Here is a 26,924-nt window from a genome sequence, read left to right as displayed (position 1 = left end):
TTGCACCCCTGTTACAGAGTACTGCGGCACTAGAAGAGCACAGCTCCCAGCCCCACCTCCCTTCAGTTTTAAGCAGTCTTTAGTTATACTGAGCTATCCAGACTTAGAAGCACTGGTAGAAAACTAAACCAGGTAGAGATTCTAGGGAGCAGATGGGCAAGTTATGATGACTTGCACAGTTCCTGTGGTTGAGGAGATGCATCAAATTCTGCAGTGTCCAAAGGTCCAAGTGTAAAACCTTGTCTTGACCAGGTAAGCAGAGAGAAATGTGTGAATTACTAATGTAATTTACTTCTTTTAGAACCACAGGGAAAAAAAAAGAGAGAAGTAGACAGGCTAAAACAACTTATACTCAAATAATATGAAATTGTTCACGTGTGAATCTAAAAACACACTGAATATAGTTGGGCAATTTCAGTTCAAAAGTTTTCCGTTTGAAAGAATGAGTAGCTGTGTCCCCAGCTACTAGTTAAATGTTAAAAAAAAATTCCTAATCATACCTTTCACACTTTGCATGAAAGTGTATTCACTAGGGGTATCTTTAATCATTTGGAAATGAGATAATTAATGTATTTCACAATACTAAGTTCATTTCAAGAACAAATACAGAACACTTTGTATTGTCATTCCTTTTCTAACAGTAGCTAAAAGTAATTTATAAGTTTACACATTACATAAAGTATATTAAATGAGAGGTATTGAAAGTACTTGATAACTCATTAATCTAAATTGAAGGGCCTGAGAGCAAAGTCCCTGATCTAGACAGCTGGTCTGTCCAGTAGATATTTGCCACCACCAGCATTGTTTTCACAGCCAGGAACTAAAACACCTTATACTGTTATAGTATCCTTTTAAGGAACTCAGGGCAGGAACACAAAAGCAACAGGTGCTGCTCACCAGGCAACACCTTTTAAAAAGAAACCAAAACTTCTAGTTCATGCACTTTCCTGCTGTAATCTAGATCACTTCCAGACAGTGAGTTTGGCTCTCCTCTTCCATGAACATCGGTCATGTGTTCAGCTGGATGTTCCATATGAAGAACAGTTCTGCCAGGAAGCCAGATGGAGAATTTCCTCTGACCTATGGGGAGGGTGCTTGAGCTGAGGCAGTCACTGCCTCTGTTGACTTCTGCACCATTTTCTCCAGTCTGATTAGAAAGAACTAGGCTCCAGTGTTTTAAGTCTGCCTGCAGCTTTCCTTCACTGTGTGCACCTCTGCTATGAGACTGCCAGATTGCCTGCTCTGCAAAATTCAGCATGGAAGTTCCTAAAAGATGGAGCCAGTTAAGGCTGGGCAGATTTTTTCTTTTGCTTTTCTTCCAGCATCAATTATAATATTGGAATAAGAAAAGCCCTCAATTGAAATATATGTATCTGGATAACCAATTCCACTGTAATCCCATTCAAGGGCCAATATTAAGTGGTGAAAATTTGAATTTTAGATATGTAAGTCAAAATGTCTGTAAAAAGGCAGAGATACAAGCACCCTGGGAGAACAGCAAACTGATTTTTCTTTTCCTTATACAATAAGTTGATGAGTATTAAATGGTATCACCATAAAGTAAATAAATGACTGGGACCTTTGTCTACACACTGTACAGGGAACACACCTGCATATACCTGCTAGTTAAACAAAGCTGCAGACTACCATTTAAACTGTATTTTCCTAGGTTGGTGACATTTGCCATTCGGTATCAGAGACTGGGTTTACTTTGAAAAAACAGCAAATTCATATGCAAATTGAGAAAGTGTTGTGGAAATAAAGAACCATTCCAAACACCAAAATTCTGTTGCAGTATCTCAACTTTCAAAAAACACAGTCAACTTAAACCCCATCTTTTTATGCTTCATCTATTTTGCTTAAAGGCAGTGCTATGACTTACCACAATTATAAAAAATAAAGGTTAAAAAGATATCTAATGACTGCACGGTATAGTCAGATTCACTTCTTACAATGGTAATAAATTTCTTTTATCTTCTTTCTGAGACAGGAAGAAAACAAAAATTAAGAGAAATGTGATAATTTGGATTTTGCCACGTAGCAATATAGAGATCATAACAATTTCAAGTTAGCTGTATTCCCCAAAGCTATTTAATTCTTCTTTCATACTAGAATTCCATTTATAATCTTCTATGAAACTGTATTAAATAACATTTTCTGGCTACAGTAACTTCAGATTTTTCTCAATGGGGAGAACTCTGAAGACAAACTTTGAAGCAAGACAAAAAAAAAAAGTAGAGACATTCCGGCTCAGGTATTTAATTAGCTCACAATAACCTTATGTGTTTATAACTAATCTGTCCAACTGTATCAAAGTTTCTCTGGAAATTTTATACTATAGCTGTGCATTCATGCAGAATAAAGATCCCTTTTCTTTCACTGTCATGGCATTTAAGTCTCAATTGAAATAGGTTTTGAGGAGCAGACAACCCTATTAATCCTAGCTATTTTAATCTGGTGATTGATGAAAAGATTCAAGAAAGGAGATGGTTGTTTGTCGATCAAACAACTTTTAACTCAACTTTGAATATACACTACGGGAGGAAAACTTTTGTGAATCAGAAGACAGTTTATGCCTAATAAATTTTAAGGGTGTCAGCAATAGCCACTTCCACTTTTTCCTCAGGCATGTAAAAAAGTAAAGAGCATGAGTAACTCTTTGTAGAAACTGCTGATGCACGATTTACAAAGCTGAACCCTCTATAAATTCCTAACTGAATGCTTCAAATATGAGCAGTGGCTGCTGCCTCATGCCCAGTGTAAACTGAAACTTTACAGCTGACAGCAAGTTGCCGGTGTAAGCAGCATCTTTTAGTAATAGATGGAGACAATCCAGCTGTATTCTCCCCTTCTTTAGAATCACAGACTAATTTAGATTGGAGAAGACCTCTAAGATTATTGGGTCCAACCATTAAGCGAGTACTGCCAAGTCCATCACTAAACCATGTCTCTATGCACCACATGTACATGTGTTTTCAACTTTTTCAGGGATGGTGGTTCCACCATTTCCCTGGGCAGCCTGCTCCAGTGCCTGACTAATGTCAGTGAAGATTTTTTCCTAATACCCAATCTAAACCTCTCCTGGTGCAACCTGAGGCCATTTTTGCTTGTCCCATCAGTTGTTATATGGTTCATCAGCTTCTTCTGGGGTGTTTCAGTATGCTCAGGATTCCCCCTCTCTGTTTTCAGTCTCACTCAACATCACCCAGGCTACAGAATATCTTGTCTCTGGGCTGACTACAGACTCAAGAAGAGACTCTGCCTGAGAAGAAGGGAGGTTGCAGGGGAAAAACAGAAGAGAGGAGAAATTTACCTGTCCCTTTCATCGATGAGATCTATTTACCATTTGCTAGTGGATTGCAAAACAGTGAAACTTCTTTTCCACCTGGACGATCATACTTTAGGATTGTTTCTTCTGGTCTGCATCTACACTGCCTCTTTCTGGAAGTGGACTTAACTAAAATAATCCTTGCCTTTGTCACCTCAGTGACAATAACCACATTTCAAAGCAATTCAGAATGAGCTGATATCACTGCAACAGCAGCACTTAGGTAAGCTTAAGCCATAGATTTCTGTTTGGAAAGCCTTCTATTCTCAAATGGCAATATAGAGCTCCTCCTGAGATTTTCATAAATAGAAGAGAGTTAGTTTAAAAGAGAGGCTCACAGAAACCAACCAAGTGAATACACAGTCATGAAACACACTGATTGCATCCAGTTCATCAGAAGGCTCAGAAATGACAAACATTTTTCTTCCCCAGTTAGAAAGCAGTTGACAAATCATGCCCTTTCATTTAATTAAAGCACTAATACTTAGGCTTATATACTTATCTAGAAACTCTGAAAAAATAACAAAGTTCATGGGAAACACTACAATGTTTTTGTAAGGAAAATGTATCTCTATTTCATACCCGAAGTACAGTTTCGTCTCCAGCTGCTTTCAGGTCATCTTCCTTCCCAATGATTCTCTGTAGCTGTATTTGTTGAAACATGAGAAAAGAACAGGAAGATTACAAATTTGATCTTATAAGAGCCTACTTTTTCTGAACCTTGATTTAATTGCACCTTTTATTAATTATACACTTCTGCAAAGTTCTCTAGTCATGACAAAATATTTGCATACTTGAGAATATTTTGCTATTCAGACACACTTTTCCCTAGGAATGTCTTATCTACTGTGGTTAATATAACCAAACATGAATCTATCGCTTGCAGCCCAGTGCTTACTCTATTTTTAGAGGAGATTTTCTAGCACCAGAAGCTTAGTTTTCACTTCAGAAGATTTTGAAAGTCTGGGGTATAGCATCAAGGATCATTCCAGAAATAAAAATTATCCTGATTTTCATGCTGTCCTTCTAGATAGTTTTACACAGTTCTGTTACAATCATGATCTTCTGGACATGAAAAACATACCTGTTCAAATGAGGTACTATACAACTAACAATAAAGAATAATTTAATTCAATAAGAAAACATTTTTTTCAGAACTAGCATTAGGCAGAATGTGGTTTGAGTTTTCTCCTCCATCACTGGAAAAAATTAATCTTGAATGTATTAGCTAAGAAGATTTTTAGAATTACTGAAATGACTCACATTTAAAAACATAACTTCCACTGTCCCATATAAAGCTTTAAGGTAATATAAACGCTGCATTAATTTGCAGTACCTCAAGTATATCAGAGCTGCAAGGTTTCTTTGACTGTATTTCAGCTTCAGAGATGAACACTGCCACAAGAACGAGTGATTTAATATAGCACAAAGTACACCTACCTTTCAAATGTTTGCATGAATCCTCAAAAGGACAGCAGAAATGAAAGAACAAGGGACTTAATACATTTCAGGTAGAGATATGGAATTACACCAATCACTCTGGATTTGGAGACTTTAAAAGATGCTTTTAAAGCTCAAGGATTTCAAAACAGCTGGTTTGCTTCTCAAGCATTTCTGAGTGATTCCTCAACCTGCTCATTAAAACCTGGGAAAAGTTCATTACCAAACTTCCACAGTCATTATCCTGGGGAGTTTTTAGATCTCTCCTTTGTTGTTTGTTTTGTTTTTGTTCTTTTTCTTTTTTTTTTCCTTTTTTATTCTTCAGAGAAGCAGTATGGGCTTGTAAACGATAAGAAAAACATGCTATCGATTTGTGTTGCCAAAAGTCATCCCCTGACCTTCAAATTTTGAGTAATTAACCTGTTCTGGGTTTGTTTGGGTTTTTTTTAAATCCTCAATTGTTTAGCTTCTCAGGATATTTACATTCTATTATTAGTTTTAAATTGCACATCTTGATAGTATTTACCAAAAGAAATGCTATAAAATAAGGCAATTAAACACAATTTGTTACTCCGAATTATCTAAATTTTTGACCATTTACAAAACAAATGACTAGTACAGTAAAAGCATTGTGAATTTCTTCATAGCAAAATAGCATTATACAGCAGTAGATAAAACCACAACTTCTTGTCCATATTCCCACTGAGAAATCACATTTTTTCTTACTTGAAAAATCAATCACTTGATCACACATAAGTAATGAAACTGCAAAACCTTTCCAAACAGGAGTAAAATTGTATTTTTCTCATTTAGATTTTATTTCTAAAGGACTCTTAAAAAAATCTGCAGAGTAGATTGCAGTAGCAGAGGCTACTGAGGAGCACAGATACACAGCATAATTATTTTCACACATATTCTGAAAGACTTCACTTATTGTTTTCTTACACTGTTTGTAAACTCTTAGAGTGCTTGAAACTATTTCCAGAAGTCTGCTGATTTTTTTTTCAGCATAGTGCAGCTACTACTCACAGACGGAGAAGAATTCTGCCCTCAAGAAATGGACTCCTCCATGTAATATTTATTTGTATTTAATATTTATATCTGCTCACCACTCACTATAATAATGGCTGATTCAAAGATAATGAGACCTATTATGCACAAGTGAAACCTCTACTAAAGACAGAAGTAATCTGTTCTGAACAGCATTTCTGGCAGAAAGACTATGTCAGTCTCTAAAAAAAATAGAAAGAAAGAAAGAAAAAAAAGTGGTTCTGCATCTTCCAGTTGCTTGAGAGAGATCAATGCTTGTGGAAGCTCTAAGACAAGCGCTCTGTGCCACAGCTGCTGAGTGCTGGCTCATTCAGTCCTAGATGAAGCTCTACAAGTATTTTGTGGTATCTGCTCTCCAGCAGAAGTGTGTAAGACAGTCTATTCAGAAAGTCTAAGTCATACAGCTCTTGCATGTGCCATCAGAGCTACTCTGCCTTTATTCCCAATAGTTTTGAACTGTCATTAATTTTTCTTAGACATCTTTAATCACGACAGATTTAGAGAGTTAGGGAAATTCCTTACTTGCTGGGGATTTTGGGAACTTTGGTAGCCTTAGTCTTGGTGGGAGGTCTCAGATTAATGTGCATGGGTTATTATGTGTCTGGAAATCCCCCTCACCAAGTCTCAAGTGAATGTCTTGGAAGTGCAGAGTTCACGGAAGTCTCTTGCTGTCCTCACAGAGATGCAGATAACATGGCTCTGAGAAATGATTCTGCTCTCTGGCAGGGGCTGATTAAAGGGTGGCAACTAACATCTGTGAACATGCCGTTTCTACCTTGTCTTCTTCACCCTGGATTTGCAGGGCAAAGCAACAAAACCCTCTTGGCCCTAATGCTGAATACTGTGACTGTTTACCACTGAGACCTGGACGAAGCAGAATTACACTGGCTTCAACAAAGAAATAGGGAGGAGAGAGAACAAGAGTATCCCTGTGAAGGGAGAGACTTTTACTGGAAATGAGGAAAATGTGCACTGAAATGGAAAGGCTACAGAGGACAAGATAAACTTCCTTGTTAAAAACATGAAATTGCATTCAAGATCTCCTTTCCCGAACATCCATTTTTGTCAGCAGAGAACACTGGGAAATTCTGCACCTCACATTCCTGAAGTGCCTGATCCATAGAGGTTTGAACAGCCTATATCCCACCACATAATGCAGGCACTGAGGACTGGGGTTGGAGTTTCTGCTTGTCACTCATTTCACCTTCCCGAATGACCTGCTTGACACACCTTGTGCCTGTTCATCTAGGAACATGGGAGAATTGAGATATACACAATTCAAAGAAGGATGGACATTTTGCAAACCAAAAGGGAAGTTCTTACCTCAAAGACTCTACAGTCTAGATCAGCAGTCAGACTCTACAGTCAGACATCACAGACATACATAGATGTCTAACCAGTAGATAATGGTGGGAAATGGGGAGCACAAGAGGTGACAAAGCAAGAGAAGGAATCAGCAATGAAATCTTTTCCCACTGTGCCCTGCCTACAGACAGTGCCTCCTGATTACTGCTTCTTCGCTATTCTTTTCCACTCCATTTTCCTTACATACATTTCCTGATGTTATTGTCAAATATAGTGTGGAAATCACTATAGAATGCTTTAGATATATTTTGCTAGGATGTCAACTGGGACAACACAAATGACAGATTAGCCACATAATTTACTGTTTTATTAGCTATCTAGAAACTTTCTATGATGCATACAGAACAAGTATAGAGATTAACACACACACTTATTTCCACATTCTTACATTCCAAACATTTTATTTTTAAACCTAATCTATAAAGTTTTGCTTGAAAATAGTCTCCTCTGTAAATATTATGAAAACAGTCACAAGAGAAAACTCATCCTCTGACTAACTTGCATCCTGTGGGACTTCTTTGAATTTAATGATTCTTGTGAGTTGACAGAGTGATTTATATGGGGGTCTTTTTACTGCTCTATATTATTTTATCAATACAGCCCAAAAAGGAAACGCAAAGTAACAATCTATCTAACTAGAATAATTTTCATTGAACTTGATTGCCTCTACAGAAATCAAATTATTTTAATGATTTATAGAATGTTTTCACCTCTACATTTGATCCCTTTCTGTTGTTTATACTGGGTGATTCAATTAGAATTACCTGAAACGGGTAATGATATTAGATATATAACATATTGCACGTCTCCCCAAAAGAGCAGTGTAAGAATCTCCTTCTTTGCTTAACTCACAGTACTTTTTAAAAGAAAGCACTGCTAATGTGGCATTTTGGTGCAGAGGCACTACAAGCTGAACATGTTCATTAGTGTTCATGGAGTTTTTTTTTGCTTGTAACATACTGTTTTGCAGCTGAATAATACAGCCATAACAGACTTATTTTGGTAATCGTGGAACTGCTAGTCTGATAACAATTCACTATGATTGCACCTGGTTTAATAGGTTAAAAATACAGGCTTACTAGAATTTGATTTCTTTTTAATCAGCAAAATAATTAACACAAACAGAATAAATTCTTCAAAATAAAAGATCTTGTGTAGCAACAAATGGGTGTAGGGCTGTGCTGCTTTTGGCTTGGGTATAGTTAATTTCCTTCACAGTGGCTGGGGTGGGAGAGTGTTTTAGATTTGTGCTGAACAGAGGGCTGATAACACAGAGATGTTTTTGCTGTTCCTGAGCAGGGCTCACACAGAGCCAAGGCCTTTTCTGCTTTTGTACTGCCATGCTGGGGAGGGGGCTGGGGGTGCTCAGGAAGTTGGGAGGGGACACAGCCAGGACAGGTGACCCCAAGTGACTAAAGGACATTCCAGACCATCTGGCATTATGTTCTGTGCTTAAAGTGGGGGAAAGGAGGAAGAGGAGGACATTTACAGTGATGGCTTTTGTCCTCCCAAGTCACCATTACACGTGGCGGGTCCCTGCTCTCCTGGGGATGGCTGAACACCTGCCTGCCCATGGGAAGCAGTGAATTCCTTGTTATACTTTGCTTGTGTGCATGGCTTTTGCTATGCCTATTAAAATGTCTTTATCTCAATCCATTCTCTTACCCTCCTGAATCTCTCTCTGATCAAGCTGGTGGGGGAAAGAACAAGCAGCTGCCTGGGGCTTGGCTGCTGGCTGGGGTTACACCATACCAAAGGTATCTGCAGGTTCAGTTAGGGGCTTCTGGGAACACTGTCTTGGAAAATTACCTAACTTGAAGTATTATTTTCAAATAGTACTACTAAGTCTAGAAGTATTTTTGCAACATTTTAGAATAAAGTATGACTCATCAATTGTAACCTTGCTAAGAGACAATTCACTGAAATAAAGGTGATAAGTGCAAAACACGTCTACAGCTATTATTAATTCAGAGTTCAAGGCTATGAAATTCACCAAATAAGGATTTGCTATATCAACAGGTCCATCTTTAAAAGTTTTAGATTTTAAGATTCTCTAGAGATGTGAGTTCATGATCAACTTTAACATCACCCTAGTGACTGAAAATATTTTGAATCTTAGTAGCCATGTCAGCTTCTTATAAAATTGTCTCTCCACTTACCTCCAATACGAATTAAAGATCTGAAATAAGTTGAGGGATTCTATTAAAAATTATGATTGTTAATTCTGCATTCAACTTTTGACAAGAAGTACTTAGTTAGTCTCCTGTTAAATACTTAAAAGTTGAAAAAGTTATAAGATAATTAAAGCCTATTCTTAAAAACTCCAGAACAAGATTTTCTTAGTTTTTAAAGTATCTACCTTTCTGCCCATAGTTTAGATATAATACGGGAAAAAACCTGCTGTTTCTTTTCAAAGTGTGAATTGATAAAACCCTTTCTGCAACAGCGAGCAAAATTAATAAAGACCAAAAGAGGATGAGGAATTAAAGAAATTATTCAACATATTAAGAAAACAAAAGACTCCTCCAGATGATTATTTAAATTAGCTCATGGGATTAAGGGATATACACTAATTCCTACCTTCCCAGTAGCAGATATTTACTTACAATACTAAGGTAACATTTATATAAGTGGATTCAATTATGATAAGTACTTCTATCAAAATACTTCAATATGTGCTCCCTTCATATAAAACATTTTAGTAAGCATGTGATGATAGACTGGACTGGAAAATAGGCTTGATGATTTTAATGAATCTTCATTGAGCAAATATAACCCATAGATCTATTTAAAATTAAAATGTATGTAAATACACCTACCTTAAAGAATTCTTTCTTTTCAACTTGTTCATTGCCATCTGCATCCAACATTTTAAAGGCAATCTGAATACCAGTCTGGGGCTCTGCAACAAATTGCAAAAGAACTTTATTGAAAATATCACACACTTACACTAGAAGTCAAATACCAAATGTAAAATGAGCACTGACTCTGGTTCAGTTCTCCATTGTTATGTACACACATGGTATTTCCAGTGAACCATACACACCTCTTCCAATACAAGCAAACTGTTTAAACACCTTTTTACTATTATTTCAAGGGATAATTAATGCAATGGCAAATCAAGAAATGCCAGCACTGCCCAAGTACAAGCCATGGGTCCATCTGAACCCAACAAAAATACTGCATCTCTTACTGGCCAGGTCTTAAGATGTTCCCAAAGAATGTTTCTAAAATCCCATGTCACTTATGCAGTCTAGCTTTCCCTTTTTTATAAGAGCTCCTTTTCAGGTGAGAAGAGTGTAAAACTCCTTCTGGCCATTTTTGACAAAAGCATGTTTTGTGTGACTCCCATCAAGATGATTTTTTTTCAGGAATTCTACACAATTTTACCCTGCATTTTTTTCCACAAGTGGATATTTCTTTTCAACACAAAAATGTAATGAGTTCTGAATCTTGAAGACTCTATAAAAGCATGGTGTGTTTCGAGCTCCTTCCCACAATTTCCTAATCTTAATTTGCTTACAGGAGGTGGCCTTGAACATTAGCAAGCCCACACAGGAGCAGCATGCTGCTGAAATGTAGCTACAGTTCACTGTGGCAGCAAGACCTTATCCCAGTAATCTCTGGAGAAGGTGAATTAATGCCACAACCCCGTCATATCAGGCATGGACTTTTTGTCTGTGGAATATATTAATACTTCCAAGAACAATGCTGGACTCATGAGGGCAGCAAAGTAGTATCTCTAAAAAACTCCAATGCCTTCAGAGTTTTGCTTCTGGAAATATATTCTTCTAGTTACATTCTGTAAAGTTTTAAACCTTGCTTTTTTTAAAGACACTTTTTCTGCAAAGGGAACAAGTTAAAGAGATATCCCATTCCTTTCAAATCATGGTTAAAGAGAGTACTATTTTTACATTTTAGAAATAACTACATCTTCAGCAGTCAACTAATATTCTGTGTGAAGCAATCTTGTGATGCAGGGGTATTTTATAAATACCATTGCAATCTGCACAGCAGGGCTGTCCTCAGCAACTGGGTTGATTTAGTAGTCAAAACTGGCTTCCTTTCCATGGAAATGCCACATGCTAAATTTGTGTTACTAGTACAAAAGCAAGAAAAGGCTATCCAATAACATATTTAGAGAATAAAAGTAATTGATGTATTTAATAGCAATTCATACCATCTGTGTTCCAATTTTCAGATAAGAGAGCTGTTAGTGAAAATATAGACCTAAAGCTGCTTATACTGTTTAGAGATGACATACTTATCTGATATGATGTAACCCCAAAGGTATGTGTTTGTAAAATAAGCATAGTTCAAAGACTACCACAGATATATTTGTATTTAATTAGAATCAGGCAAAATTCCAAAATCTGAACAGAAGTGCTTCATCCTGGCTGTGAGTGCAGGTTAGACCTAGGTGCTTCCTCTCCTAATATTCCTGCATTGACCAAGCTGTCAATTTGTGTGACTGGGTAATTGAAACAAAGCTCTAAGTAAAGGCGACAACTTCAGTTCCTGGGCTTCTTCACCAGGCAGGCCTCCATTAACCTATTGCTAGAAATGAAATTCAATATAGCACTGGAGGAAAAAATATAGTGATAACACAAGGCACACAGAAAAGAGAAAAGAAGGTCATGGGGGAAAAAAATAAAACCTTTGTGTGTCACAAAATTACATTTTCAAGTTGAGTATTTTTACACTCTGATTTTGTATGACAGGCAGCATGGTCTCGTCAGCAGCATGGAACCAGGAGTCTGATTACTCTTTTTCCATTTCCCTATTGCTCAGTTGGTGACTTGGAAGTAATTTAAATATTGATGCCTGCTTTAAGAAATCTCACATTAATTCTCACTAGTAAGAGAGACAGGTTGTGTAACTTGGGGCTGACTGGCAGGGGATACGTGTTAGGCAAAGATAGAGGCACTAACACTTGTTGACATTTGCTTTCAAACTGATCAGTATGATAACCCTCTGTGTAACCAAAGCAGCAACATTACTACTGCATTTTTATCCTGCCTTAAAAGGTGTCTTTGTTTTTGCAGTTCAATACATTCCCATATAAATTCTGTAAAAAACAATGTTACTTGATTTTCTAGAGAAGTGGAACAACTTTCTCTGATACTGCTTCGATTTTCTAATTGTTTCAGCCAATAATTGAGCATGAATTCACTTTCAGCTGCCATAAATTTCTAAAGAAATAGAATATTTGGCACCTATTCCTGCAACTTTAAGGTACTCTTCTGAAATAATAATTTGGCTGTCGTGGTTGTCCTTTTTTAATATAAATTAATCTTTTATGAGTTGCAATAAATACTTCAAAATCAGTATCCTACCTGGGCTAAACTCCTGTCTCTGATTTTAAAAGCCACTTGAACACATGGTATAACTCATGTCAGGCCCTGTGTAGCACAGGACAGTCACCACAGCTGAAGCAGTGTATTTGTATGTTGAAGCTTAATGCATATCTATATATATATATAACTTAATATTGTGTACTAGCTGAAGTTGCCAGAGAGATTATCCACCTTCCATGCTGTGCAACAGGAACTAATGCAGTTCTGCTGAGAAATGAGATAAGCTGCAGAAGGGCCACTTGAATTGTGCAAGAGGTGCATAATAATGACAGGCTGGACATACTCTCTCCATTCTGTGGAGAACAGCATTACTTGTTCACACTACACCATGAGAGGGGGGATTTCCAGAGTAAGGAAAATTCGTCAATTTAAAGCCGAGCCATGGACCTTGCAGCCATGGAAATGATGAGGATCACATGACGGAGATGCCTCTATAGTCTGTCAGGAAAGAAGTGACTGCTTCCTTCTCTCCTTTCCCCATGCACTGATACAATAAATCTATTATGCTTGGCTTTGTCCCTTGCTGAAAATGTTAAACTTGTATAAATCAGTCAAACAAGACTGCATGTGGACTATTCTATGGACATGCATATGTACTTCACTACCGCTCCAGCGGTCTCATCGTGTAATGTCATTAACACATCTCAAATCTCCATATTATTAAGCATCACCTACACATCAGAACAAAACAGGGGATGGCAAGCATGGCATGGAGAAAGTACCAGACAATCTCAGGTCAATTCCACGCACAAAACCAAAAAATGCCTGTTGCTTGTAGATAAAGCAAGTACCAAACAAAAGTTGTTTTAAAAAAAAGTGCCTGAGAGAAAAAGGAAGGAAGCAAAGGAGGGGGGCTGAAATAGATGTACAATACTTGGAGGAAATAAAGCCAAAAGGAACAGAGGATAAAGAAAAGGGACTTTGAAGGCAGACAAAAAGACACTGAAGAATTCTGCTGTTTATGTATTGCATCCATTGCAAATCTGAACACAATAAAAACAGGCAACAACCTCTGAGACACTACAGCAGTTTTTCACACCCCTGCATGAGCTATATTGCTAATGTTTCATTGTCCAAAATGACTAAAACTACTATCCAGAAGGAAAATTATTTATCTTCCCATCCAGTTCCTCTTCCCCTTATTATTATGTCCTTCTGTAATCAAAGTCTTCCCCTCTCAAAGGATTTCAAAAGACTTTTCTGATCCCATAGTGCAGGAAGTGCAATGATTTTTGAAGTATTGCTATGGGCCAATGATGACACTGATGTCCATTTATATTAATGCATTGTCACTCTATATATAATAGGTTTTTATGTTTTACTATAATGTAGAAATTTAGGAGTTAAAAAATATCAGAAGTTCCTGGTAAACTGTTAGTAGCTGAGTATTTGTGCCTATATATTTTAAGTATATAATACTTACTTGTAAGAATTGTCAGCAAAAACAGATACTCTGCATAAGAGATCAACCCTGAAAAAAAAGTTTAAAAATTACTTGTGGAAAACCCCAAAACCTTGCAGCTAAATTTGAGAGATTAAATCTTACAAATACAAAAAAAATGTAGTTTGACATAGTATTAAATACCTGTATTAAAGTAAGCCAAGTTACTATTTAATAAGTTTTTCACTTCTGTTTTTAGTACTCAAAAGGTAAAATTCCCTAACCCCAGACACATCAATGTTCATGTCTAACCAAGAAAGTAAGGTTTATTTGGAATTAACAAAAGGCCTACACTAAATCTTTGGATTCTCACTGAAAACATTCAATGTTTATATAAAAGGCAAATAAATTAAATGTGCTTTGTCACATTTAGTACCTGGGAGGAGAACTACTCTAACATTACCCTGAAGGATCAAAGTCCTCCATCCTTTGGCAGGCTCGCAAAAGGCAGAGAATAGCTTCCCTCTAATTCTCAAGGGAACATGGCAACACGCAAAGCTGCCAAGCTGCTAGATTGTGCTGATAGTACTGCTGGGCCCCGTGCCAAGAGGAGGCTTCTTATTTTTTTTTTAAATAGGAACATGTCCTTTCTACAAGGTGAAAGTATTTTCCCCCCTTTTGAAGGAAAATTCCAGTGTTTTCTTTTGAAATACCGCCTTAAGTGAAAAGCCTGAACAAACACAAAGATGTGATAGCGTCAAAATAGAGTGTGCAAGCTAAAGATAGAGAATGCAGAATGAGGGTGGCTAAACAACAGAATCTGAACCATCTGCCTTGCAATAATGTTTGGGGAAAAAAATGTAAAGGGCTTTTTTATAAATCACTTTTCAAAATAACCGAGCTACTTTTAACTTGTGAGCTAAACATTGTATAATGCTGAAGCTGCTTAAAATAATGAAGTTCAAACATGCCTATCTGTGCAAAGATAAACTATTTTTGTAATTTATATTTAGTTAATTGATAGATAAGGAACCCACTTAAGCTTCAGTGATAAACAATTAGCTTCTGATAAACTACGATGCAGAAGCAACAACATTTGTATTTGACCTCAGATAGTGACTTAACACTTCTAAGTACCAGAGCTCAGAAATATTAAATTGCTAAATGCAAGAGTCTGAAAATACGAGAACAAGCCTTAGCTAAGGGATGTCTAATTCTGATCCTGTTGCCAACACACTCTGGTTCCATATCTCAGCTTTCCTCTCCATCAAATAGGACTATTTACCCTATTATCCTACATGAATGGTGTAAATCAGCACAGTACTACAATCATACAATACACAGTGGAAATAAAAAATACTTTAATCTCAAAGACATAGTCTTGCTTACAAGCTTTAGCATTTCTGTCATTGCAAGAATGCAAATTATTATTTTCATGGCTGTAAAACTTGGACTTGTATTCTTAGATGAAGCATCTAGGTTTTCTACAAGTTTGAAATCAAATAAACAGAGAAAGCACTCCTGTTCCATTTTTTTAGCTTATATGCCTTAGACAAGATTAAAAAAGGAAAAAAGGATAGAAACAAATAGGTGGTGAAAAGACTCAAGCAAACAGTGTGATAAGTAGTGATCAAGATTCCTAATTTTGTTTTGTGCGTGACACAGCAAAAGAATGTTTAAAGGAAGAATTTTAAGGAAGACAAGGAGGTAACTTCTCAAGTCTGTACAGAAAACACCTCCCAGTCAACGACTGCAGTGGTGCCAGCACAAAGACCCCTGACTGAAAAGGTAACCACCAAGTAATGAAGGATGGCATTACTGGGCAGGGAGAAGTGGGACTCTGTCCCTCAGCTGTCTTGAGATTTTCTGCATGGGATAGTCTAAGGAAAATCTGGAAGCTGAAGACAAATGGTTTATGCTAGGTAAAACAGAACAAGAAGAGCCCAATGTGGGGATGCAAAATAAGAGATGAGACACCCAAAGAAGTTGTGGAAAAAAATGTGTTTATCAAAACTTTTGAAAAGATATTAACATGGCAGATTATAGTTGTAAAAGTCTGAGAAAAAATAAAGTCATAATAACTGAGATACAAAATACTGAGCCTCTGGAGAGTTTCAGCTGTATAGCTAGGCAGGGATCATTATACCTTATAAAATTTTGCAGAAAGAATCTGCAAAATTTTTACGGAGATGGTAAGACATGAAGAAAGGATCAATTTGAAGACAACACCCTGCTGATTGGCTCAAGGGAAAAACACCTGAATTGAAGAGGGCTGGAAAGTGAAGCTTTGCAAGAAATGGCAGGAGTTTTCATCATCTTACTGTAATCTAACTGAAAAGTTACTATAGTGAAATTGGTAAAAAGGTAAATATAATAAAAATATGTAGAAATATTCTGGATTATTCTTTAAAACCTGACTTAATGCTCTAAAGAAAATTCACAGCCTACCTGATATTTTCTGGAACACTGGTTGCACTTTAATTTTATTGTCCTACATGCAGTGAGTGGCCAACTTACCTCATTCATAACGTAAATGAAATATTTTGGTAATTTTCTTTTTTATCCTACAGTAATCATTACAAAGGTACTCAAATTAAAAGATGTAATGCAGCAAACTTAAAAAACCCAAACTTACAACCCACTGAAAATGAAATTCATATCCCATCAAAATTTAAAAGAGAAAAGCTTCACACACTGTTGAATGACTCAGCATACTTGCAGCCAGGAATGTGAAGTTTGCATTGGCAAAATACTGTCATTTTCTAAAGCTAAAGGAACCTTCCCTAACCCTCCCTAGAAATATCTGTCCTCAAACTTAGTAACAAACGCTGACAGTACAATATTCTTATTACTGAATAAATCATAAGTATACCTACAAAAGATGACACAGATTTTAAAACTGCCCACTAGAAGGCAGAATCCCCCAACATTACATTTTACAAACCAGACTGATGGCAGTTTTCCGTCTCCTTGACATTTAAATAACAATTGGAAGGTAGTTAAAATAACCTCAGCTAAACAGTTGGACAGGGGTAGATTCATTATTGTGGTACTTGTAAAAGCATAAATATTTTCATTTTTAAACTATGATAATAATGCATCTCAAAGCAAAAGCATGAAAGTCACTAAACAGGCATCATGACCAAAAATTGTAAAAACTCTTGAGTATTGTGGGGACATATGGATGACTGCACTGAATATTTTTACATCATCTCAAACTCCTACCTGGCCTTTGAAGGACAGAGATTCAAACAAACAGTGCTAACTAAGCAAGGGCAGATCTTTGCCAGAATGCAGAAGACACCAACTCTGAGTGTATCACTGAGCCCACCTTGTGCCAAGCACTCATCTGGGGGAGGTGCAATAAGGGGAGGCTGCGTTGATTTGCTGTTTTCAGTTTCTCTTTGTGGATTCCTGCTTTTCCCAGGCAGCATGCTCTGGGGATTTGCAGTGTCCATCACTAGAAAAAGAAAGGCTCTAAAAAAGCAGGTAAAGAGAGAGAATATCCAAAAATTCAAGACTGAGAATACTTTAAGCTAAATCCTAGGAAAGCATGTGATGATTGGAAAAGACGGGGAATGACTGTCTAGTACAAAATTCAGCCTCTCCTGGGATAGGAAAAAATTGTTAATTTGTTCAGAGATGTTTCAGGGCTTTTGCTCCCCAGCAGACTGACAAGCAAGGCACCCAGCTGGAGATCTTTGCAGGTCTGCACAAGGATGCAAGAAATGAACCGCAGGCAGAGGAGGCTGTGAGACTGAAGGGTAGGTGAAATGCAGCGGGCTGAGATCGAGGGCTGCTCTCTTGGCACAAGCTTACAGCCCTGTCTGAGGATCTGCTGTGCATGGAGAGAGCATGGCTCATGCCTGCCAAGGAACTGCAGCAGTGCAACAGAAGCTTTATCTTCCAGAAACATCCACAGGATAAGGGATTCAGGCTGAACTCATGATACAGAAAGTTTGTGAATAGGCGCTGTCGGTCTTTCTCATTAGTTTGGGAATTTTGGTCTTTTGTTACTGTGAAATGGTTAATTGCTCATCTATTTGGTTTTCTTGATCCTCTTGTTTGTTTTCTCTCTTCAATTAATTTATGTTAATGAGATGTTTATTTGGTGTTCTTTAATCCCCTGTTGTTACATTAACAATATCCCCACTCTTAGTTTTTATGTAGTTCAATATAAAGTGGAAATGCTGGGTGAAAAGAAAACAAAGCACATCAACACTGTGAAGGGTCACAGAGCTCCCCAAGAGGGAGAAATAAGTTCAACTGCTCTTGGAATCAGGGATACCAACTTAATGTACCTACGCACAAGTTTTATTTTTATTCATAGTTTCCATGCATTTAGGTTATATAGAGAAACACTCAGGTTATTAACAAAAAGTCTTAAAAGTCCATTTTGTGTTCAAGTCATCCCTTTAACCCTTTCCTCTTCCAAGTAGGCTTTTCAGTTTCTTTCATGTCTCCTCCTGCACCTAAGAAGGCTTTCAACTCCCAGCCTCTTTACTCTCTCTTGTATAACTGATAGATTTGCCAGGGAGGCAGCTACTGGCTAGATGAAGATGAAATAAAATCTATGAAAACCTCTTTAAAAATACATTCAACTCATACCATATAATGAGATAAAAAGCAAGATTTATTTTTCAGTATCAAAAGTGCTCATTACCTTTATCACCAAGCTCTCTAAAAAAGGTTGGTCCTGGTTTAGCTTTGGCAACATACAGCAGTGCAGCATCTACCTCCTTTAAAGACACAAACAAGAAAATATAAAGCCAGTTTTGAAAAAGAGTTAATCACTTCAGTAACAGAAAGAATGCAAGTTCTTTTGAAGAAGGAAAGGAACATTTTGCTTACCTTTTTTGTCAGTTTCTTGGCTGAGGCTTTGCCTATAATAAAAAAAAAATCATCATCATTCAATAACAAACTGACTTTGAACTTTGATCAGGTTCTGTGGCATTTCTTCAGATTTTTATGGGAAAATGCTAAGTAATATGAAACAGAATATTTCATAACAGACAGTTTGTTTCTAATTCACATAATGATCATGAAAGGACAAGATTTAAAAATAATATGAGCAGTCTGTTCAAATGCTCTCTCAGCCTAGATTAAAGCACAGCCCACTTTCATATTGATGACCAACTTACTAGTATGGCTTTACATACTGCAAGCTACAAATGTCACACAGATTCCAAAGCAAGACTACACAGCAAGAAACAGCTATAGTATTTACAAAGGGATTTCCATGCACACTTGATAGTCCTTGAAGTGCAGGTTGAGTATGTGAAAGCTAAGAAATACTCAAAAAAATTAAAATGTTGATGCTTCTATTAAGCAGAAGTAAATTGAACAATTCTGCTTTCTGAAAGAGCATCAGACGAAAATCATGCAAACTGCTAAGTGTTTCTTAGCAGGTTCAAGTGTATGCACTCAAATAGGGGAGTCACTGGCAGTATAGGTTATGCTCCTGTGCAAATCACATGTTTGAGGAGCTGCAATGTATCTGTAGGTATGTATGTAGCTGCAATGTATCAAGAGTGGAACATTCCAGCTGGTTAGGCAGGGATCACAGAAACCCTATGGTCAGGGACCAGCAGGAGCTGTGCATGTCCCTTCTCAGTCTATCTCTTCAGCACCTCTCACACAATTCTCCAAACCCTGTTGTCCTTCACTCTTACCTCTCTCAGCCCATCACACTCTTCCTTCATCACCATTTCCTCTGGATTCCAGCCAGCCATTTCCTCCTATTTATTCACACTGAGTAAGTACAAACTGAGCCACTTGGATGTGCTCTGTGGACTGGTGCCCCAGCGTGCAGCAGCCTGCTTAGCTCCATGCTCAGTCTCCAAGGCTACTTTGCTGCTTCACAGTCATTTTGCATCCAAAGGGTCACCAGTGCAGCACCACTATCTGGAAATGGGAATGATGGAGGCAGCCTGGTGGGCAGCTGTCAACAAACATCTACCAAGCATTTTCACAGGCCCATAATTTGGCCAGATGGAGGTGCCTTGTCAGTAAAATAGTGAATTTCCACAGCGCTGGCAAATGGCACGCCCAGCTGCAAGGGGTCTCCACTGGCAACTTTTGGCTTGGAACATCTCAACCAGCAATAGCTCGTTTTTCAGCACAGGCAAACCTGTACCCTGGCCTCTGCTCCCTCAACTAGCAGTAACAGTTTTGCTGATAAATTCCTCTCTTCACATCTCCTCCCCCAAATCAGCCTAAGGCAGACACCTGGCACATAACATTTCAACACAAATGTTTAAGTTTGACAAAAGTTATAAGCAACTAAAATTAGGGTTTTAATACTGGAGTGTTGAGTGACCCCAGCAACAGGTGTTGCCAGCACCACCTGTTACTGTGGATGAATACATTTTTGTGCAATGCCTATACATACATTTACACCCATATACACACACATATATAAAGCTCTATAGGTAGATACCTTTTAAGTAAAACAATGCACTAAATCCTCTACTTTGCCTCATTTGAGACAAAAGAAGTCAGACTAATAACATACTGGGAGAAGCAGTAACAATAGCTACATCCAGTAAAGCTGAGTCCTGAGCAGTGTGATGTAACACCACATCTAACACCAGTCCCTGCTGCAGAGCATTTTCATGAATGGCTGTTAAGCAAATTAAGTGATTTAGATCTCAGCTTTGAAATGTCACTGCTTCTATACAGCATGTTTCAATGTGAAACTGAACTGAAGCTGGTTTTTTGGCCCTGTCAGACCCACCTAGAGAGCAGCCTTATGGAAGGGAATGACTCAGGCTGTAGGTCTGCGAAAAAGAGTATCTGAAAGAAAAAAGAGAAAACTACCCTGCAATGTTTTTCACTGTACATGCTCCTCGTACTTGATGTCTGCACTAAAGCCAGCCATATACTCTTATCTGGTTAACAGCAGCTCCATTCCTTTCATTCTCCTGGTGATCCCAAGAGCATCACATCTGGATCAGCACCTGCCGCCACAGCAGTGTACTGGGAAGTAGCCTTTTGCCAGCATCAAGGAGGATGATGAAGGGAGACAAGCTGAATTCTGTGAGCTGGAACAGCAAAGGCATGGATAAATGATGCAAGGTAAGGAGAAAGTGCTGGGAGCTACAGCTGAGACAACAGTTGGCCAAGTTTGTGAGGCTGTATACTTGATTGATTGTTTCTGTGTTTCTCTTTGTGTTGCATTCAGCACAACAATGCTGAAACTCCTCAGCTACACGGTTTTGGGGAACAACATATCCTCACTGAGAATTACCAGATCTTGATAAAAATTAAGAAAGGGAAGGGAAGTCTGTAGTAGACGAACAGACTCTTCACCAGCCAGCACTTACAACTGCAATTGCCTAGAGCTCACAGAAATGGCTGTGGCAGACATCAACATCTGCCCTCCTGCATCCAGCCACAGCCACCCTCTGGAGGATATTTAAGATGCTGACATGTTGACTGACCTCTTTCAGAGGTGAAAAGACAGTAACAGCAATGATACAGAGATGCTCATGCTACCCTGACACGGGGGAAGGACTGGTAGAGCAAAAGAAGTCTTTGCTGAGTGGCAGAAGAGGGAGAGAAGAGTAATAATCACCCCAGGATATGGTGAGAGGCAGCACCAGGTGGGTCAGAATCGATCCTTGCAGCAACTGGACGAGAGGCAGCTGCTACAGTAAGACAGGAAAAAAGGCAGGAGGGAAAGGGACAGATTGAGAGAGAAACAAAGAGATTTCTACTTTTCAAAGCAGTAAATACAGCAAAGTAATAAATAATGGAGTATTTTAATGGTACTCTTCTCATATGGGCAGATGTCAGCAAGCATGTGTACTGGAGGGTAGGAATCTTGGAAAAAACACCCTGACACTAGGGACAGTAGTGTTATCTTTCATACTGGGATTTGTGTAAGATATTAGAATACAATCTTACAATAATATAATAATTTAAACTGTAGAATGAGTCTCCTCCAATAATTATTTTAATGTTTTCTAAGAATTACATCCAGTTTTATTTTATTGGTACTGTCACCAAATAAAATCATGTGTACAGACACAAATCTCTGTTTTCACTAGGAAACATACTTGAATGCTAATTTAGCTCTTGGTGCATATTTTCCCAATTTATTTACTTCTTAACACTGAGAACCCTTTAAATACCAATAAGGAAAGCTCTATTAATATCAAATGTACAGCCCTCTGAGGAATCAGGTCTTTTAAGACCTTGTCTAAAATAATTAGGAGAACGTTAACTCTGCTCTGCAGAAGATGCACTACAAAGGTTTGAACAGTTTTCTTACACAGCTTGTACACTGAAGAAAATAAGTGCCTCTTTCTTCCTATGAATTAAATATTGGTGCTGTGATTCCTCACACATGATTACAAATACATCAGGATCTAGTCTCTCTCCAAGGACCACAGGCAGTAGATGTAATTATTAGGGACTATTTAATCTAAAAAGTAGAAGATCTGCATGATTCAATTTTCTTTAGTTTTATTCTTTTACTTTGATAGATTCTTACTAATTGGAAAACTAATGACATAGTACCAAACTTGTTTGTAGCAGTTAAGAGTCTTACTTAGATATGAAAAAAAGAAACTTGGAATTTTTATTGTTTAGAACTTGATTAAATGAGAACAACTTTTTTTTTCCTACAGAGCTGCCACAACTATGCTGGAATGCTGGTTTAAAGGACAGTGAGTATTTTCAAGGGTCCCTACATATTTTACAGATGCAATAATTTCATTTTCACCACCTACAGCATATCCATGAAACAATGAGGTACAGAGGCACTTTTCATGGATAAAAAGGCATTTTAGCTTTTTCAGGTGTATGAATACCGAGTCTACTTATAAACACACAAGTTCTGTGCCGTTAGCCAAGAAAGTTAGTTGACAACTGTAATTAAGAAAATACTGCCAAGAGCCGCTCCATCAGTCTTCATTTGCCCTGGGCAAACCTGGGTATTTTGTCACTTACAAAACATTTCTTACAACAGAAATGTTTCCATCATCTATGGGGTTTTTTTCACTAAGAAGTAGAACAGACCTGACATCAGTGCTAGGATTACTGTTAGGAAAGGGCTGAATTGAACAAGGATGGACTTGCACACACAGTAACATCCTTTTACACCTGTAGAGCTAAGGACCAGCTTAGGTCTGACAAAAGATGTTTAGATTCAAAGAATGAGCAAAATCATGAATATCAACAACTCTAACAACAACAATCAAAGGGCAAAGTAAAAGTAGTTACTACTACTTGCAAGAAAACATGATTTTACATGTCTGCAACATTGCCTTATTTTTGTAATATGGAAATATAATTTAAATTTTGAATCAATCTTTCTCCATAGCCTGAAATTCAAATGTGAACAGTATAAAATAGGTATCCTTTCCTACAAGAACAAATTCCTGTCCTTTTATTCAGTACAGTCACTAAGATGGTTTGACCCGAATCTCTTTTTAGCTCCATTTCAAACATACAAAATTACAAAAATAAAAGGAAAATTGACCTTCCAGCTGTTTAATTTTGGATGGCATTCATTGCTATCTTTGTTGAATATTGACCTTGCAGGTTCAAGGTCATACTGAGGTACTATAAAACCATTTGGTTTTTTATGAAAAATTAGGATGAGAATAGCATTAAGTATATTCACAATTGAAACAAATTCTCATTCTCCAAAATGATGAGTGAAACAAACCTTTTAAATGGGATGGGTTTTCAGCACAGTTCTAATTTGAGGATCAGGGCATTTAAAAAACCATACCCACTGTACGCAGCTCATGCTGTGGCCTTTACAGCAGAGCCCACCCTGCAGCTTTGCCTGCCATGGGAACGAGGATTTGCATTTTTTCCTTTTAACTGGCTGCCAGCTTTCATGCAAGCTGAACTCTGAGAATCCTGCACCGGAGAGCTGGGTTAGATAAGAGTTGTGTATGTTGATTTCCTTGGGGAGATGATGTTAAAATTTCTGTTTAAATTAGCCTGAAATAGAAGATCTTTGACATTCAATAGCTTGTATTTCATTCTCAGCTCTCTTAGATAATTTTAATGATAGTGGACAAGTATGTTATATTAACAAAGTGTGCCTTTTTAAACCTACCTTATTTTTGTTCTCATTCTTTAAAGCTCTTCTATACATTTATAAAGTACTTACTGCTAATGAAACCAATAAAGGACAAAAATTCAAGATAGTAATTATTTCTTTAAGGCCTCCTTTTGAAATACTGGTGATATTGGAGATAAATGAAGGATAGCAAAAAAAATTTAGGCTTTTTGAGAGCATGACAAACCAAGTGGTCAGATTGCTATGCTAGCTCCTGGCAAACCAATATCTGAATAATAAATGAGCATGCAATTTAAATGAATTAAGAATCTACTTCAGCTAGAAAGCTTTTACTGAACTACTGCATTGCTCCATTGAAAGATAATTGATAAAAGTAATTTCAATCACATGAATTAGTACATTGAACCACCTGAATTGCATTCAAGTATGCCCAGTGGAAAAGGCAATTTGCAATTATAGAAGCTTCTGCTATGCTTTACAAAACAAGCTTTGCATCTGTCCTTCTTTACTTAAAGCAATCGTTCCTCTGAGGAAACAAGAAATACAGAGCGCTGGGATGGGGCCAGCACTGGCAAATCTCCATTTCAGAAGAGCAGTTGCATCAGAGCAAGTCAATACCAGGAGGTTTCTCAGTGAGTCAGGCAGCCCGGAGTAAAAAGGGTGGGATGCTGATGCAGAGAGGAAACATCAAAGGATGACACAGTCTTTTAGGAAACTGAAATAGACAAAAGAATTAAGATAAGCAAGTTTTCAAAACCTCTTAAAGAGACCATGGCACCAAGTCACCAGGAGTTCCAAAATAACCAAAGGCACTAGGGTAAAAGTAGATGCTGTGGTGCCTACTATAGTGCTTGCAAACAGCTCAGCCCTCACTGGAACTGTAGCTGTAGGAGTCTGTGGAAATGACAAGGAGAGCAGGGGAACACATTCTCCTTAGATTTTTATCCAGGGAAAGTGACATACTCCCAGATCCGCTCTCTTTCTAAGAACGTATCCGAGCTGGAGATAAGGAAAAGATGAGAATATGTTCAAACTTCCAAGCTTACCACAGGACTTGTACTGCAAGGACACACAGGATACAGAAAGTCATCTCTCCCAAACAACTGGAGCAGTCTCACAGGCCTGTCAGGGCAGTTCTGCAAAGGGAGCACGTGAAGCGAGCTAAGACTTCACGTGAAACACACAAGCAGCAAGAAGCCAAGCAGAGAGCACAACTGCAGCTGAGCATTTCCCCAGCAGGAGAGGCTGCCAGTCCTCTGGGCAGGCAGAGCTCAGCACTGGGGGGAGCATCTGGAAAAAAAATGTGTCATGTGAAATGCAAGTTCTCAAACTCCCAAATAAGCACCTCATGCTTGGTTCCTCTGGCTTCATTTAGATGTCTATAAATTAGGTGCCTAAATCTGAGTTAGTGATCTCTGTGGTGCTTTGCTGTAACTATGATAGTGTGAGGACATACCCAGAAAAAGATTTATAATTAACTCCGAAATCTGCTGCTCCTATTTCAGATGTGAGGAAGAGCTCATATGCCCAAAAGCTTGTCTAATTTTTCCAACTTAGAGCAACTGGTCTAATAAAAGATATTATCTCTTTCTGCAAACTTCATCCTGACTACTGACCTTAGGCTGCCTTTATAGTCAAGGGAGAGACACAGACAGAGAAAGGACAATTTATTCCAGGTTGAGAGAGGTATCCAACCCAGGTCTTGCACTTATCTGTTTCCTTCTTTTAAAGAAATGCTACAATTACTTCCTCTGACCTGACATTCAGCTTTTATATATGTGAGTTGGCCAAGTGAGTCCTTCTGCATGCAACCAGATAACTCACACTGCGACTGCTTTCTGTATTTGTTACGTCTGTAATCTGTTTTTTCCAACCTCCTCTCTAGCAGCCCAATGTTAGCAGTGCTAAGGACATGTATTCTCTGTTTTAATAAGAACTTAATCAGATGCAAGGACAAAGTTTACTACAGTTCAAGAGATGGAATGGCTGCATAATTGCAGCAATAAAGTCTTATAAAAGACAACTATGATTACCTGGAAGGAGCTGTATCCATAACACATATTTCTGAGACCAGAAGGGTGGAGAACAACTCCTGCAACTTACAGAGAACACTATGCAGTTCAGACTTTTGGGATTGATGGCATTTCCTGACTCTGCACAAAACCATAGTCCTTTCCACAAAGAGCAGGCAAGCAGAGCCACAACTCCCAAAAAATCCTGTTACAATGTTTAAGATTGTAGTCAGTCTTATCTAGCAAAGAGAACAGTACAAGCTAGACTATGCCTTCAAGAAGACTCAATTAAGGAACTTTGATCCAAACCTGAAATAAAGAAGGTTTAATTTGTGAATCATCACTCTCCTTAAGTCATCATCTCCTATTGTTAACAACACCTAGATTTTCAATACTACAGTGTCAGAGCACATTCTAGATTAGGATACTAACGTCAGACGATGATAAACTATTATGACAGCCTCCTAGCACTAGAGGTCTAGTTCTGTTCCTCTCCAAGGGAGCACTGGAAGTCCTGATCCTTGGCCTAAGGGTTCTGCAATCTACTTTATGGCTAGAGAAGATTATGATAGACGAACAAATAGAGGTAAGGACTACAACAGTGAAACAACACAGTTAAAAATCTGACTGCATACACAACTTGAGCAAATGGCATCTTAATTATAAGCAGAGATTAATTTGGATTCAGAATGAAAATGTGTGCAAATCATCCCAAGATCAAAATGAAGGAAGAAAAGGTCAACATCTTAACAAAGCCAGAAACTGATTCTTATCTCACTATGCAAAACTTGATTTAAGCTTATGTGCTCAATATAAAGGCCGCATTACCACAGTAGCAACTACTCCTGTTGTTTCATTCAGCTACTTCCTTTACAATACGTATTCTGAAGATCATCCCTGTCATGACAAACTGTTACTTTTGACATGCATCTTACAAAGTGCCAACTCT

The 26,924-nt window shown here is 37.9% G+C and overlaps 1 protein-coding gene across 1 annotated transcript in view; it reads right to left on the bottom strand.

Moving 5' to 3' along the window:
- MICU2 (mitochondrial calcium uptake 2) overlaps positions 1 to 26,924 on the bottom strand; it is a gene marked incomplete at its 5' end in the record, with an annotated part of 113,907 nt that overhangs the window by 19,307 nt on the left and 67,676 nt on the right. The window contains 5 exons of the mRNA XM_031066045.1: positions 3,911 to 3,973; positions 10,003 to 10,085; positions 13,964 to 14,011; positions 18,585 to 18,660; positions 18,773 to 18,804. Of these exons, the coding sequence (XP_030921905.1) occupies positions 3,911 to 3,973; positions 10,003 to 10,085; positions 13,964 to 14,011; positions 18,585 to 18,660; positions 18,773 to 18,804 (302 nt within the window). The remainder of the gene's footprint in view (positions 1 to 3,910; positions 3,974 to 10,002; positions 10,086 to 13,963; positions 14,012 to 18,584; positions 18,661 to 18,772; positions 18,805 to 26,924) is intronic.

The sequence above is a fragment of the Geospiza fortis genome, unplaced genomic scaffold (genome assembly GCF_000277835.1).
Source record: "Geospiza fortis unplaced genomic scaffold, GeoFor_1.0 scaffold16, whole genome shotgun sequence".
Taxonomy (NCBI): Eukaryota; Metazoa; Chordata; class Aves; order Passeriformes; family Thraupidae; genus Geospiza; species Geospiza fortis.
The sequence above is the reverse complement of the archived record's forward strand: the minus strand, read 5'-3'. Positions and strand labels throughout refer to the sequence as shown.